This window comes from Pyxicephalus adspersus, chromosome 2, assembly GCF_032062135.1.
Source record: "Pyxicephalus adspersus chromosome 2, UCB_Pads_2.0, whole genome shotgun sequence".
In the NCBI taxonomy this organism is placed as follows: domain Eukaryota; kingdom Metazoa; phylum Chordata; class Amphibia; order Anura; family Pyxicephalidae; genus Pyxicephalus; species Pyxicephalus adspersus.
This window is the reverse complement of record NC_092859.1, coordinates 89,055,398-89,072,019: the sequence shown is the minus strand read 5'-3', so window position 1 is coordinate 89,072,019 and position 16,622 is coordinate 89,055,398. Positions and strand designations below refer to the sequence as shown.

Below are 16,622 nucleotides of genomic sequence, written 5' to 3'. Positions count from 1 at the left end.
TTTCTTGAAGACATAAAGGTATATTAAGGTACCTAAAAATATAAGTCTATTCTGCTTTTGTCATATAAAGAAAATATATATACATATACACACACACTTACACATACCCACACACTCACACAGCATTACTTCAGCCATTAAATCTTTTACCAATACTGATACCCAGGTACTATTTCTGTACTGTAATCTTTAATACTATAAGCTCAGCAGTTTAAATGCAGATGTAATCAGAGACACGTACTGTTTCGGAAAGCAAAATTAAATGACAGCACTGCAGCTTATGTAATATGTGCCATGGATCAAATGAGCAGCTGAGCTACCTATCCCCAAAGCATAGTATTATCTAAACACCCCCTCCCCTCTTTTGGGAATGCAAGCCAAAAATAAACATCATCTCAAGCCACAAAACTTCTGTTCCCCACAATGGCCTTGACCTACACCAACACTTTATAACAGACCATAAATTAAAGAGTTGTTAGGTACATGACATCATCATTTGCCAAAATACTGTGGGAAATCTCTGCTGTAATGGAAAACCCAAGTAAATCTTTAACTCGGAACAAATTATGAAGAGAAACACTACAATGTAATAGCATAGAACTATTGATGCTGATCTGACTATTTCCAATGGGTAACTGATTAAAACTTTTCCATACATTTGCATTATTACTGTAAAAAATATAAAGACAAAAGTATTTTTAGGGGATAGAATATTTCTATGCGGTTTAGCTTATCATCTACAGAGATCATATTCCAAAAAAAAAATACAAAACACCAAAATAACCACCTGTTTAATATTTAATGGCAAAATAACGGTAACATTTACAAAATAGTTCATTTTAAAGAAATGCATTACTAGTATGCTCTAGAATTATTGTGAAAAACAAATAAATGCATCAGTAAGATAAACACACACAACACAAAGCGAAATCTGTTGCAAGTGTAGGTATTCAGTTACTCACTATGGAATACTGCAAGGATATTCAACCACCAGAGTACCCTGTTGCCAAAAAGATTCCACTAGTCAGAGCAACAGCATCCAGCTATCAGTGCCATAATGACTACTCTTTTCCAGGAAAAGAGTGGGTATAGGAAATCCACTCAGCAGAGTCAATTAAAAAGACAGATAATGAATCCAACCCCCTAATTACTTAAAGGAACATGACCACTCATTTTAAAGACCACCCAAGGAAAACAATGACCGTATTGTACAAGTATAACAATAGAGACTTTTTATTAAGGAAAGCAAATAAAATGTAATTATGTTATACCTGTTTAATAGAGGATAGTAAGGCTTGAAGAACCTTGCCTCTGTTTGGCTGGTCAGTGTTAGACTTAATGATTGACTGTTGGTATGTATTCACATCCACTTTAATCAATTGTGCAAATGATTGAGGTCACTGCTGCAGTTAATAATAAACCTGGCCTGTTTCTCTTTTAGCATGTAAATGTTTAGTGTAAGGCAACTCAAAGTTGCACACAGGTGTATTCAGATGTGGTATAAAAGTATATTAGACAATGCTAACTGCTTTACGTTGATAAAAAATATTGGAAGTGGAATGTAATTTACCCCAGGTTCATGTTTTTACTTCTAAAAAACCTAAACTACAAAACAAAAGATGGTGCCTGGGAATGAAACAGCTGAATTGAATTGTTGTATACACCCCTATAAACTATTTCTGGTACAATTTTCATTATATATAAAATAATTTACCAATATATCAAAGAAGAATAAATGACTATTTATGAATAGATCCAAACTCATTAAATGACAACATTCATATTCAACACTCCACTCCATGCAGCAATAACCTTAGGCTACAAGTTCCTTCCTATAGTATGTCTCAGACTGTTCAGTTCTGTAAACACTAACTTTTCCTCTGTGAATGTAGCTGTGCAAGTTTTTTATTTGTGGGATTAAATGCTTTATTAATACCCGCTGATCCTGCCAGATTCTCCTTTCTCTAAGGCATTTTTTTTAGAGCATATACCAGTTCCCAAAACTGCAACACAGTGGTCACCCTGTGCTTTTATCCCAATCCATTCCAGTCAGTGACCATTAGGCTATGTTCATACTAGCCATGAGGTTGCAGGGCATTTATCGCTTCCTTATGCCAGGGAACTGCTGCCCCCAAAGATAATAAATAGGTGTGGCGAGCTTTTAGTGCTGCAAGCTGTCAAATGTGCAGATGTTGGTAAGAACCAGTGTGGTGATGTGAGCGATTGAGCAGCTAGCTAGCAAGATGCCATCCACCAGGAGCCGAGCACGATCACTCAATCCTAAAGCAGGAATCAACCTGCCCTTACTGGTTGACGCACAGCTATTTGACCACTTGCCAGATGATACTAGAACTTTCTCTGTCACTTTTGCGTGACAGCCTGGCCTGTTACAGGAAAAATATGGATCTAGTGGCAAAATCAACAGGTAGTAAAACCATGTTACAAGAGAAAAAAACAGAAGGGCAAACACTGCTGTGTTATTGACAGACTACATTACTACATGCCATTTTTTAATTTACCTTTAGTTATACTATACACTTAAAAAACAAAAACAAAAAGTCAAATCAAATGAAAAAAAGTATCTTATATGTATCGTACACTTCCCAACATGCAGCATAATATATTTTAAATAGAGTTCCCAACCTGAGGAGGCAATTTCTTTGCCTTTCCTTAGAATAAAATTGTGCTATATCATTTTACACGACATGGCCAATGTCACAACTGTACTTTTAGGAAAAGCAGTACAAAGAAAAGACGTGACCTAGAAGTACATGCATTTCAGCATATACAAGTATGAACACTCCTGCATTCATTACTGTTATATTTGATCTGAATGCATGAAAATATATTAGAAAGAAAAACTGCTAAATGTCTTTAATACATTATAAAACAGATGTGTTTATGTAGTGCTCATTTAGTGTTCCTTTACACTTTAATAATAACTATAAGAAATAGCTTTTATTCCACTCAGTCATCGGCTGAAAGGATGATGCTGAATAATAAATGTGAACCTGTAAATATACTGCAGTATTGCTGTTATGGTATATCCATAAAATACTAGAAAATTTGGTCCTGACAATGCTATGACTTGTATCTAGCAATTGTCTAAGTGATGCTATACAAAAGATAAAAGGAACAAAATAAACTGCAGGTTACTAAAGCTGAATGATCATTCTTATTTCCTTCAGTGGTGATGAAAATAAAACCCCACAAAGAGTTAGGGGCTACATTTCAGGCCCTAAAAATGAATGGTATCCTATTTCTATTTTAGTAAATGAGATTTCTATGCCTCAGATCACATATCAAATCCCTGCATACCATAAATTGAGCAGCTCATAACAATGATCAAATAAAAAAAATGAAAAAAGCTTATATTTTTTTTCAAAATTAACTACAGCAAATCACAGAACTTCAGTGTTTCACAAAGAAAAAAAAAGTCTTTTAACTTCCCTTTATAGATGTTATCTTTGATTGTTCTCATGTTTTTTGGAACGGATGCATTTTTGTGATTAATAATAGTGAAAGTCAGATACAGTAACCAAAATATTCCCAGTATAATTCTATGTTCCTCTGATTTAGCTAACCACTGCTTTGTCATTCTGTGACAAATAATTACATGCAACCCAATACCAACTAATCATAATATGGTAAGATTAAAAAACTGAGTAACAAAGGAACTGGTGAATATCATAGAGTGAAAACCAGGTCAACATCAACTTGAATTTAAACTCACAGCTAAAAATGTAATTTTCAAATGTCTTTAGAATAAATGTGAAGATGACATCAAGACATTAAAAAAATATGTGAATTATAGTAAATGTGATGCAGCCTATTGAAACTGTGTTTTTTCCTGAACAAAAACAGAAACTAGACAGTAAACTACATTAGACTGGGTTTCACTCTGACAGAAAGTATCATTTTAAATTGGGATACCAAGTCATAGGATATTTCCCAAAGACATACAGGTATATCATATCATTGTGGCTTTAAGCATTCTCAAACACATTCTGCATTACAAAAGCCACAATCATTTGTTATCAGACCTGGAAGAGTCATTATTTCCCTAAAATATAAGAATCACCTCCCAGGTAAAACCATAATGAGGATGGATAAAATACACTTTTTCCTGACTCTGTCCAACTGGTTAGAATTACCTTTACATGCGGGCTAAGGGACACAAGTACACAGATTGCCAAAAGGATTGGCAATAAAAAACCTGGCTGTGTCCATTTTTCTTTCTTAATAATAAAAATATAATGCTGTTTAAGCAAACTCATTGCCAAAAGCTTGTATGTATTTCAGCTAAATGGCCATTCAGACTTGTGGATTGCATTCAGACTTGTGGATTGCATCCTGAACTCACTTTGCCAACACAATGGGCCTGATTTATAAAAGCCCTCAAAGGCTGGAGAAAATACACTTTAATTAGTGAAGTTGGGTGATCCAGTAAACCTGGAATGGATTTCGTAAAAGTCATTTGCCAATTGTTAGCAAAAGTTTTCAATTCTGGAGCAGATCCATTCCAGGTTTGCTGAATCACCCAGGTTCACTGATGGGAGAACTGATTGGAGAGCTTTATTAAATGAGGCCCATTGTGTTTAAAATATTTTAGAATATTTAAAGCAAGCATTTTTTTGGTGATGGCTGTGCTTTGGACAGCCAGTTCTAATCAATGTACTAACCCAGTGCAACACACATTAACCCAGAAGGTGTTGCATTAAAAAAAAAAACACAAAGTAGAACCATAGTGGGAACAGGTCATAATGTTTTTTTTGTTTTTTTTTAATACCAGCATCTTGGGATATTTAAAATGTATGCAGAATGCTACATTTTGACATTTTTTCTTTGCAGAATAAAAACATTGAGATACAGTAATACCTAACAAAATCCCCGTCTCCATGCTGTAAACCCCAGCTTCTGTCACTCAATTTAAATGGCCACAATTCAGCAATTCAGTAGTAGAAGTCCGTAGACATTATGGTGTTATATTCACAATGAACAGGTCTCAGCAGGCCATCAAAATTCTGGTCTTTATTTAGTGTACATTGTACCCAGGACATGGGATGCTTCAGAAACACAAACTATTTGGAAGGACTTGCAAGGTACCTGACATATTTTTTTCATTTTCTAATATAAAAGACAGATCTAGTCTATAAGGACCTAAAGGTTCCTAAGAACTTGACATTGATGGAAGTACAAAGGATGCAGACACAGTTAGGCTTCAAACACTGAATGGGCTCGGCATTTCAAACCCATTCTACTTCCAGTGTGGTACTGAAGACTTCACTTGTTTCATATAGCCCCAACTGTTAATGAGTAAATTAAAGCAACAAGACATCTTCAAAACTCTAGGAATAAACAAATGTAATGGTCATTTGTTTGGTTATTACAAAAAGCAAGAGTGAAGCAATTGTTTTTCAATAATCTGAGCCTAAATCAGGTCATTGGCTCTGAGCAAACACAAATAAGGTTGTCAAAATACCAAAGAATAAATGTATCAAACTATTTCTTATACCATTATAAATTGATGACGAATGAAAGCATGAAATGACTCAATGGTTTACACACGAACAAAGGACACAGTCTAAAATGTGATCTTAAAATGAAGCTGTAATGGTTAGTTCATCATATTCAAAACACTGTAAAAGTAGAAATGAAACATAAAGAAATGCAAGCACCCGTTTCATAGTTTAAAAATAGCATAGATATAATGACATAATCACAGCTTATACAAATAGCCAAGTCAGTGGAAAGAACATATTTTCCCCAATATATTACCAGATTATTTTAGTAATAATTTTATCTTCAGACTATACCATTAATACGGCACTGAAAAATTAGGTATATTAGTTTTTTTTTTATTTATGCTATTGGTTTGTTTTTTTTTAGCTAAAATATCTGATTAACTAACTAGTTTAGGTAAATTTAGTTATACCACTTATTTGTTTTGGTATTGTTATATGCATATTTTGTAATGTTAAAAAATAACGGATGAGCTAAAAGTTTACGGCCACAAAAGATATACTGACATCACGCATGCCATCCCTTTCTGTCTGGTAAGGTTTGAAGCTGTCTATCACAATAATTACCTGATTCTAGGAGGAAACCTTTCTGGTCAGAAACAGTGATTGCATTATCAAATATTAGCTGCATGATTGTAATGCTGACCCTCTAGTTTCAATTATTCAAGTCAATGATCTAGAAAAAGTCAGCAGATAAGCGTTTCTGACATTTGTGATGTGCATACTTGTCTTGTTCTAGGTTTAACAACTGCTGAAATCTGTTACCATAATAACTCGGAAAATTCCTCCTGTTTAGGAGGTCAGAAATTTTAGATCTAAGTTAGGTAAATCTTGGGTAAAAACATTTATATATAGACTGTATAATGTTTATAAATTAGTTAGAATGAGAAGAGTCACATCAAGTGGGGCTATACCAGTAGATTGTCTTCAAGAAGGTCCTTTTATCTATTTTCGGTTAATAAAACATGCCTGGGTGGTAACAACTTTTCTCACAAATAATTCATATTATTATCATCTCTAATGTTATCTCTATACAATATTTTTTTTTAATTAAAAATGCAACAATTCTGTACTGGTATTGGTATATACACCACCTAAATAATGGTTTCCTTTGGTACTCTGAGGCCTCATAGACCATCAAAATCTATCAGGTTTGGTTATTCTCTTGAATGGCTAAGTCTGTTGTCAGGTAGGGCACTCACTGCTGAGATAGTGAATTCTCAGATAACCAAGATACCAATCTTTCAACATTGCAATCATATCTGGAATCAAACTGGACCAAATTCAATGTTTAACCCTGATGTTAATTTATTAGCTGATGGATTGTTAGGTATGAGGCACATGGAGCAGGCAGCGGTCGATGCCAAGAAGCGAGTTCCCGCCTAACTAGCTTTAGCAACTACTTTAAATTATTTGGGGGTAATCAAGGGTTGGCTAGGGATAGGGATAAGCTAGGGCTGAAAAAGCACATGCTGTTTGGAGGGGTTAAGGGGGCCTCAGAGGAACGGCTATTTAATAACTGCACCCTTTAGCTTTAGATAACCAATTTAATGTTGGAAAATCTAGCTGTTCAATACAAAATTTCAGGTCACTAATTTAGTGATCAGTTAATTAGCAATAATGGATACTGGAACTAACAAAAATAAAATATTTGAGAAGATATTTATTATAATTTGTAACTATTTTTATTTCAATAATTTCTTGAAAGTTAAGGTATACATTTAAAGAATATATTGATCATTACAGACTTTGAAGAATATTATTCCACAAATTTTCAAAGCATTTATATTTTGAAAGCGGCTGTCTGGCAGCTCAGTTTGTTGGTATCAATATTCTTACGAAGCATTGTGGATTGCTTATTGTCTGGTTACATCTACATAATAGGAAATCAGTGAGCATGACTTCTGTTGTGTATCTCTAGCACACAATAAATTAGAATTGTCGACTGACCTAGTAGTCTTTTTTTGATTTGTTGCAATCCCACTGTGATTAGTCTGAGTTGCATATCTGGCTGCCAGACTGTGTGAGAAGAAACAGAACAAATAAATAAAAGCAATTCCAACAGCATGCAGCAAAACACATAACACTCTATGTAGATGAATTGACAAACACACACTTGCAGGTACACTGTGATAATTCCATGTTGCAATGTACATTATTTGAAATATAGTGAGGTACGATTGATTGACAATAGAAAATCAATAATCAAAGTTAAAAAAATTGCTTACCACCAACATAAATACGATACGCTGTTCAAAAGTCACAGTTTAAAATTAAATGCTATGATTAATGTGCATGACATTAAAGAAGATAAGAAATAAAAAAAAAGTAAAAAGTTGCTACAAGTCACTCTCAGGGTTGAAACACTTAGGGAAGGTTAGTAAATAGAGCGCTTACCTGATCCGCCGGGGTCCCGCGCCGTCCAGCGCCGCGATCTTCGTCCTCTTTCTTCTTTTTGCTTCTGCTCCGATGAGTCACCGGTGACGTCGGTGCATGTGCACGTCCCGGCCGGGCGGGAAATTCAAAATCTATTCTATTGCTTTCAATACAAAATAACTTTATTGAATGCAATACATTGGATTTTTATGTGTAAAAGCAGTACATTGTTTTCAAGAACATTTGTTTTACAGTATGTATAATACTATCAGTATAATATGTATTTTTTTTAATTAAATTTTTTTTTTAATTAAATTTTTTTTTTTAATATATAGATTTTTTTAATTTATTCAATTTATTCTTTTTAAATGATTTTGTGTTTCAAACTTTAATATACTCATACTATTTATATTATACTGTAAAATAAATTTTCATGAAAAACAATGTACCGCTTTTAGACATATAAAACCGGAAAGAAATAAACCGCTAGGGAGGTTAAGAAAAGCATTTACTCAAACTACCTTTTGTCTATCAGTTTTAATGACATTACCCCAGCCTCAAAAGTCTTTCTCATAGCAATGAGGGGAGCCCAATGATCCAAGAACCCAATGCTATTTCTAAAGCTATTAAATCAAGTTGAGAATTATGATCAGCAATTCCACAACACTGATGTTGTGGTTTCAAACAATGACACTCAATGAAAAAAAGTTCTTAGTTACTTTATCAAGCTACTACACAAAGGTCCAGTCCCAAACACCTTTAGCTGGGCATCTTTGCCCAAATCAAACCAAATAATGTATGCTGCCTAAACTTTTGTGTTACTGCCTCTAGAGACTATGTGTGTATGGCAAGCAATGTCACTAAATGTAAGTAGTAAGAGTTATTGTACTTAATCCTATCTTGGAAATGTTTTGCTACTTTGCAGGTCTCTAGTCCAATTTTATTGTAGAATTTTGCCCATATTAATTAGGTTGATATTCTGTTTAATAGTGCTGGTGAAACAATGCAATATAGGCAGAATTGTTTAAATGCAAACTTGTCTGTACTCCTTACCTCTGACAAATGTTCTTAGAGCATATACAAGAATGAAGTAAACTGAGAATGGCAATTATTATGAAGGAAGCATTTGCCATTTGTACACTCATAATATGACAAAACTAACATATGCACCATCAGCACCGTGACTGTTGTTCAGGGCAAAGAAAATGGCTGTATTTTCAGATGTTTTATCTAAACCTAAAATGTATTATTGCAACTTGAACAAAAAGAGAGAAATACTCTTAAATAGGGACATTTAATAAAGCAATACAAGTTCTTATCATCAGCAAAATATCAGATAATAATAATAATAATCAGATTGGTTGCAATAGGTTGCACCAACATTTTCGTAAACATACAAACAGAAAGACAAATAAAAAAAATAAAGAAAACTGATAAAAAAAAATAAACAGAAAGTAGTATAAAAAAGTAAATCACTTACAGTGTCAGCTCCTTACCAACGTAAACAATGTTTTGCTTGTGAAAAGAGACTTTGAAAGTCATCTAGAACAAGCAGATACTATGTGGGTGCCTTTAAAGCAAACCAATTTTTTTATAAAGGTGTAAGTACTTTTTAAAGGATCTCTCTTCTGAGAAAAACACGAAACTGAATTCTCATTCTAACATTTTTTGTTCCTTGGCTTTCATACAGAACCTCTGGCTTTTTGAGTTAGAGATCATGAGTTCTGTCTTTCTTGACCTGTGTACCTGTTCCTGGTCAGCCTATGTCTAGGTAAGAACCATTTTCAGAATCAGGTCAGCAATTGCAGCCTCAATTTTTTTTCAAGAAAGGTGTAATTTATCGAGTCTAGTTATGCCAACAGACAATTAATGTCAAATGTTTCCAAATAATTCTATATGTGTTCTTTTTTTACCCTAATTTGATCATAATCAAAAAAGCATGCTATTGTTATATAACAAGTCATTGTAGATGCCACACAGATCCCCAAATTAGACTGGCAACTTGTGAGTGGTTTCTCTGGGCAACTCAGGTTTTTAAGTTTTCCATGCAAGTTTTTTTTCACAATTTTAAAATTCACAATATCACTCAAGTCTAATCTCAACAAACAGAAAAATCATATACATTCCAAGCCTTTCTTAGTACATTCTTTTCATAATGAATGCACTGCTTAGCAGTGTTATTTTACAGGAATAAAGCTAAGAACAATTAAATGCCAGAAAACACATGATGAGACATTTCCGTGTCATTCTTCTAATAGAAGGGACATACCTTGACTGCATATCTTGTTGCGATTTGGGCTGACTGCCTTCGGCAGGAGGGGGGGAGTGAGACACGTGTTGCTGGAGCTCCACCAATGACTGATAATACTGTTGCTGTTGATGCTGCTGCTGTTTGAACCGTGATAGACTGAAAAACAGTCCTAAAATGGCTTTCAGATTTCCATTCTTTATTTCTATAATGAAAAATAATACACCAAGTAAGTAAAATAATAACTATTGCAGGCACAGTGTACTTTTACAACTATTGCTAGAACTGCAATAACATCAAGAATACCATTGTGTTATTTCCTTTTTAAATGCTAAAAGTTATCTACATCCAAATCTTTTTGTTTTTCCTATGGAGCCACTTAAAATACTTGTAGGAACAATTCTAATGGAAAAGGTTTTAGTTTCATGGATTTCCACTGAAAATTGTATTAAAAAAATGTATAAATTGACCCCTAAGACTTTGTTGTTGTGCTACAGTAACGTGCACTGGTGTGACATGGTGCCATTCACTCCTTGGCAATATACTAGCATTGCAATGCAACACAGTATATGTCAATTTATTAATATATATTGCTTTGTGCTATACTTTGTATTGGTGCATCAGGCAGTCTATTCAAATTGTTGGTAAACAAATATGAGAACCGGCAAATTCCAAAGTGTTTATCTTAATATTTATTCCAGGTAATGAGAAAGCAAGAGGGCCAGCAATTAGGCTTTTCAAAAGGAGAAATCAGTATTTGCAGCTTCTATGTTTTCTTTCAGGAAATGTAAACTGTGGGATAAACAAATATAGTCTAAATACAAGATCTATATGCAGTATATATACATACACATACATATACACATACATACACACACACTTATATTCACTTATATCCCTGTGGTTTTTGTGTATTCCTTTCAGATCTGTACAGCAGCCCAGCATATACATTTGCTTGTGTGGATGAGCCTATTGTAATATAATGTATTTTTTTCCAAGCTTGGCCAACAAAATGCTTAGAGACATCCCAGCCACGACATATGTAAGCATTCAAGTCAACATAAAGCAGAAAGTTATGCTAACATCTCACCTCGATGTGTTATGTGTCATATCATTCTCTGTTCACTCTCAAAATATTTTTCATGTAACTTAGTCAATGAATAAAAAATGTTAAGAAGCCAGCTAAAACTTGTCAGACTTCTGTTTGTTTTGAAAAGATTATACATGGCCTCAGTTCCCATCTTTTTTATTCACTGTCCTGCAGAGAACTTCTGTTGTCCACACATGACCTGTAATAAGTGGCGTGTGAAGGTACTCAGCGTTTATTCATTTTTATCTAAACATAACTCTGAAACACAACACTCCTAATCCTAAACAGACCTCCACCTTAGTCATGCAGTTTGGAGTCATGATAAATGCTCAAATTAAAATCACAATCTAAAATAAAGAAATAAAATTATGAATTCCAGTGACCAACTTGTACTAGGAATCTACACAAGGAAGTATTTGACCTGTACTCAATAGTTACCTACCATGCTGAGATGGACAAAGAATATTAGAAGGGATGAAATGCTTAATATGTATATACACCACAAATATTTTGGCATCATGCCTAATTTATATACATTTTCCTTAAGCCTTAAGTATAATACACTATAATTTTGCCTTCCCTGGTTTTTCTTTTCCATTCTCATGTGCATTTTAATCTAAGTAAACCAGGGATAGGTATATATATTTTTAGTACCACATTCACCAATTTTACACTAAAACAGAATCAATTTTAAGTATTTTAAATGCTTAGATTATGGGATGTATCATACATTTTTCAATTTAAAAATAAAATGTATTACATAATGAAAAATTCAAAGATATGTAAGCTGTTACAGAAACATTAGTTATACATCCAATCTCACACAGTGTTCGATGCATTTCGCAACATAAGCTTCCTCAACAATAATGAGACCAGTATCCTAACTGAAATCAAATCTGCCAAGTATTAAAACCAAATGAAATATCCACAACCATTACCGGGATCTTTCAAGGTGGCACATTCAAAGGGGGGAGCAGACCAGGCAGTGCCAAAATTCACCATCAACCCAGCATCTCAGTTTTTATGTAATATTTTAAAGAAGGGCCGTATCATAAGGTCTATAAATCTTGGTATACTTAATATTCAGAGTTTTTGTCTCTCATGCTTCTTCCTCTGATTCTAATGACTATTTACATGTTAAATCATCAGGGCTGTATGTGCAGAACCCCAAAAAGCCTTTACCTTGCAGCAACATTGTCACCTTGTAATCTATGCTTCAGCTGGTTGTTCAGCCATATAAAAAATAGGCTATTAGATAGACAACCCAATGGAATATTTAGCGAAAGGCAAGCAAGCACTTTCGCTTAGTCTATGTCCCCTTGGTATCAATCTTTACACTGGTGGATATAGACTATGAACTTTACTGTGTACTGCTAGGTAACAGAGGACATGTGTGCCATTAAAACACATGCATGTGTAGGTTCTTAGCACACTATGGCAATGAGCCTCAAAGAGGTTGACAGAAAAAGTGTCTGATGTTAAGTCAATTTTTAGATTACTTAGCAAATTCTAAAAAAGCTGCATCTGAAACTTTGGCGGTCCAAGAATTGAGCATTTTGTGAAATGCGAGTTCAGTATTTAAAAGATTAGGAGATATTATGGTTTTGTTTTTGGTTGGTGGGAAAATTATTTTTATTGAGACACAATGGGGGTGGGATATCTGCACCTGCTCCGAGATTGTAGTAATGTTTTGAAGTTTAAATGTACCATACACCACCATATAATGTGATCTTTTTGCTACCATATTTTGGCCCTAGAGGTGGCAAATATTTAATGTGTCACAAGGTCAGCATGGTCACAAATTAGACCTACTTTCAACTTGAAACTATCTTCAGTGCTGTTTAGGAAATATCAGACAGGATATCTACGCAGGAAACCCATTCGGAAGATACATTTTTCAGTATAACTAACTACATTGATGACTCAGAAATACATCAGCTGGTTGGCATTTGTTCTGGTTAAGGCAGCTGTACTAAAATAAAGATTACACATTATGGAAAAAAGGAGCACATTTTGGTAAGTATACTATCCTGGAAAGACAAACAGCTACTGAAGTCTAACTCATACTTTTTTCTTTTCTTTTTTCTTTTTTTTTTAACCAAGCACAGCTTTTGTCAGGACTCTAAAGACTTTATTCTTGATTCATTTAAGTGATCTGAAGTTGTCCTGAAGCCCGAAAATATGAGATATCATCAAATATGATTTCACACACAGATGTGAATACCACTTGATTGCAATTCAGACAAAAATTTACTGTAATGTCTTAAAAGAAAGTGTCTTCCTGTTGCTTTTGTCTTTGGTCTTTAAAGTTTAATTTGGCACAGATACCAACCACAAATAAAAATTCATTTTCCCAGGGCATTGATTCAAATGCAATAAATTTGAAGTAAATCTTGGTAGTAATTTGTATTGCTTCGTTTCCTGCTGATATCATTACTTTTCGCAGCTTACTGATTTAAAATAATTAATGAGTAAAGGAAATAACTCTTTGCTATGGTGTTTACGGTAATTGCTTTATATTTGACATTTACATGAGTCAATTCAACTCCTATAAAGGGATCAGAAGAAAAGTGAGCAAACAAAAATTAAAGACATAACCGGCCCATCTAAGTTATAGTCACATTACAAATGATCCAGCACTGGTACTATAACCCACTGTGTTGTAGGAGGTTAAGGGTAACTCCCACATGCACTGTCAGGGGGAGTGAGGTGGTCATACCCCCTTCACCCAGGTGTTTTATCAAGTTGCAGCAACCGAGGAACAAGTGGTGCTGAATCACTAGTAATCACAGGTTTAGGTACTGGGGAAGCAACTCCTGAAACCACAAGGCTGCCAAGGTCAAGGGTGGCTCCAATTCCTTCCTCTACTCCTCTTCTACAGAAACCCTGCCATTTCAGGCCACACTGTGGTAGTGGTTAGTCCCTTGGTTCTATGCCCCACTGAGCACAGCAGTAGATTGAAAAGCTTAAAATACTAGTTTCTGGTCCTTCTCTATTTGTGCAGTCCTCCATTGTCTTCACATGACCTATAAGAAGCATAGGGAGCTGAGGTGGGTGATAGCAGGCAGCTGTATAAAATAGGACTCAACACTGGGGGAGACAAACTTTTGATTAATGGCTGCAGCAATATTCTACATGTGGGAAAGGGAGTCATAATGGCTTGACTTGTTACAAGATCTCTAGGGGTGGGCCCCCTGGCTGCCACAGGGAACAACAAAGATGGGGGAGATCAAAGTTTTGCCAGGCGGGACCATGGTGTATAATTAAACTCCTAATCACAGATGTAGATACTGGAGGAGCCATTCCTGCAATCACAAGGGTGCCCAAGGCAAGTATAATTAGGGCAGAGGGGGTCACTTTGCACTTAATGTACAAGTAATTAAATAAGCACTGTGAGGGCCCTATTTATAAAACAGGGAATCCAACATTCCTCATAAAAATTTTTGGTGGTAATCAAATACTGCCATTGAAATACATGAACCTGGCAGATTCCCATGAGGGAATGTTTGAGGGAATGTCAGATTCCCTGTTTTATAGATAGAGCCCTAAGCCACCTGAATGGCTCTTTGAGCTGCCTTCTAACTCCTAGTCAGAGCTTTTCTGTGAGGTTTACACCAAGTCATTTTAGACTTTGTACTAATGAGCCTGCTGATTCTGCACATCTGAAAAGCATACACGGGGCACTTCAGACAAGTTCAGTAATATGAAAGCCTACTTGGTAAATTCTAATCAATAATGTTGCTACTACCATGTTTCGTTTACATTAGAGATCTAAGAACTTTACACATGAAGCTTGTTACACTGTACATTGGTAAAATAAACTTGGACATACCCAAGATTTGCATTGTGGCCAGTCCCACACACAATAAATGTTTGAAGATGTGTGTTCAGTGCCGTCATCTGGTACACAGATGAGACTGATGGTTTCTTATCAAATATTACAGTTACTTGCACGCCAAGATATTTCAGTTTATACTTACACACAGTGTAATGGACAATGTGTTAGGATTACCCTGTCTAAATTCCATTCAGGTTATAAGGGCTGTAAGCCAGATCATGTTCTGGCAAGAGGATTTCCACCTTCAGCATAGTTTTTCCATTGTTCTCGTATCCAATCTTTTTTTCTTGTATTTAGCATTTTTAAAAACAGCCTTTTAAAGTCTAAGAAACTCCAAAGCAAACCTGAATCAAACTTTCTTTCTCATCTCTTTCATGTTCTACATACCTAAATTCCATTGCTTTACTAGTATCAGCTCATCTAGACTAAGTTGTAGAATGTGTTATCTCTGTTTATTGGGGCTGCCATTGTGCTTTTAGCAAATTCTAAAAATGATACTTCCTGAAAAGCATGACACTTTTGTCTGACACTTTTTTCCTGACTAAAAGGTTACTATTTTTCTTTTACACTTCTTTGAAATAACAGTGTTTGTTTATCCTTGTTGTGACTAGAGATAGAATTTAAAACTCAATCTCATGGGGAATTTGGACATTCTTACAAAATTTTAAGCGAGAATGGCCAGTGTAAATTCGCCTTTTCCCACGTCTGCGTTCATTTATAAACGCAAGCCGCATGACTGAGGAGTATCAAGGCTGCATTTATGAATGGACCCGTAAGAATCCTCCTCTCTGTGAAAGATCCCCGGGCACTACAGGTCAGAATGAGGGCCCGGGGATCGCTCACTGACAAGAGGATTCCCACAGCTGTATTTATGAATGCAGCCGTGATAATCCTCCTATTGTGATTTCCGATGGTTTCACAAATTTCCCGAACCCACGGGAACTTTGAGAAAATTTCCGCGAGAATGCCGGAGGCTCTTTTCTAGTTGTGACTTTCTAATGTTATATGCCAGTATCACTGTTGATTGGGAACAGTCAATATCTGCTGAAAAACTTTTGGGATGTACAAAGAAGGTTATGTGTGAAATTGTTTTTGTAAACGGACCTCTGCTAATGTCTTTGTTTCCAAAAATGTTCCTGAGTTCAGGTAGACTTTTAAAGAGTATGTAGAAGCAAACCATTACTTAGTGGCCCAATAACCCCGATCAGGGTCAAGGACCCCAAGCAGCTTTTTACCTATTTGGGGCGCCATTTGATAGATTTATTTTTCTATTTTTTGAAAGTTCCTTGTTTATCACCCAGGACCTACCTTATTGTCTATGATTTTTTATGAGGGCAGGGATGGTAGTTGTGGAATTAGTGTTTAAAATACATTTATCCCATACAGATATGGGATTATAGGGCTTAGACTATTCTTTAAATTATAAAAAATGTACGAAAGGCAACGTTCAGAACATGTTTGAAAGCTAAACTGTGGTGTAGTTAAGCATATGTACATAACAAACATAGCAACAGGCAATAAAAATAGAAAATGCCTTCCTTACATCTT

At 35.1% G+C, this 16,622-nt stretch overlaps 1 protein-coding gene across 12 annotated transcripts in view; it reads right to left on the bottom strand.

Annotated features, from left to right (window-relative positions):
- Positions 1 to 16,622, bottom strand: part of NAV3 (neuron navigator 3) — a 349,645-nt gene that overhangs the window by 104,483 nt on the left and 228,540 nt on the right. For 11 of the 12 annotated variants that reach the window (XM_072401409.1, XM_072401410.1, XM_072401401.1 and 8 more), the window contains 2 exons: positions 10,168 to 10,351; positions 7,473 to 7,541 (listed from right to left, as the gene is read on the bottom strand). In XM_072401409.1, the coding sequence (XP_072257510.1) occupies positions 7,473 to 7,541; positions 10,168 to 10,351 (253 nt within the window). The remainder of the gene's footprint in view (positions 1 to 7,472; positions 7,542 to 10,167; positions 10,352 to 16,622) is intronic. The other variant, XM_072401407.1, reaches the window with a different exon arrangement.